This window comes from Austrofundulus limnaeus, unplaced genomic scaffold, assembly GCF_001266775.1.
Source record: "Austrofundulus limnaeus strain Quisiro unplaced genomic scaffold, Austrofundulus_limnaeus-1.0 Scaffold9520, whole genome shotgun sequence".
In the NCBI taxonomy this organism is placed as follows: domain Eukaryota; kingdom Metazoa; phylum Chordata; class Actinopteri; order Cyprinodontiformes; family Rivulidae; genus Austrofundulus; species Austrofundulus limnaeus.
In genome coordinates, this window is record NW_013961922.1 from 1 (window position 1) to 655 (window position 655).

General features: G+C 49.3%; 1 protein-coding gene across 1 annotated transcript; it reads left to right on the forward strand.

Annotated features, from left to right (window-relative positions):
- Positions 1 to 43: 43 nt before the first annotated feature.
- On the forward strand, positions 44 to 655 carry LOC106512643 (transmembrane protein 236; the record flags this gene model as incomplete). Its single annotated transcript, XM_014001218.1, is given in 1 exon segment — positions 44 to 655. A coding segment is annotated over 1 exon segment (612 nt), but the record flags the coding sequence as incomplete, so codon positions are not given.

Sequence of the window (655 nt, forward strand, 5' to 3'; positions counted from 1 at the left end):
CTTTGTAGGTTTTAATTTTATTATCTGGTCTTTTCATTTGCAGCTGACAGTCTGGAATCTGACCTTGACATTCCGAGCCCCGTTCTCACCCACCTGCAGCAGGTGACCACTGTTTCGAGCCAGCTGCACGCTGAAGAAGGTCAGAACAGTTTGACTCCAAACCAGCCAGAGGCCAGAAATGGCAGCACCTCCAGCAGATGGCAGGATCTCTCTGACTCTCCCAGTCGTTCAACTTTCAGCGCTCGGCCACCAGGTGCTGCCTACTTGTACTCCTCATCCTCTCGCCCTTTGACTTACTCGGGTCCCCTTCGCTTTCTGTGGAAGAAGGACGGGAGGGCAGAGGTGTTTGTGGAGGGGTTTATGTTCTGGTTGGACACCGTGGAGATGGTGCGGGTTGCAGAGAATTCAAAAGTGTTCACGACAGCCTGGGTGATCCCAATTTACATCTCAGCTTTCCTCTCCTCTCTCCAGATGATCATAACTCCTCACAGCTCTTTGTTGAGTTTAGCTGGTGTTGCTCTGCAGGATCTTCCTTTCTTTGTTATTCGAGTTGGGTTGATAGCTGCGTTTGGTTTCGTAACACCAGTGTTGTATCCACTGAAAAATGTTCTGGTGACCCTGACTTATATTTACTTTACGTGGTTGACCAAACTGA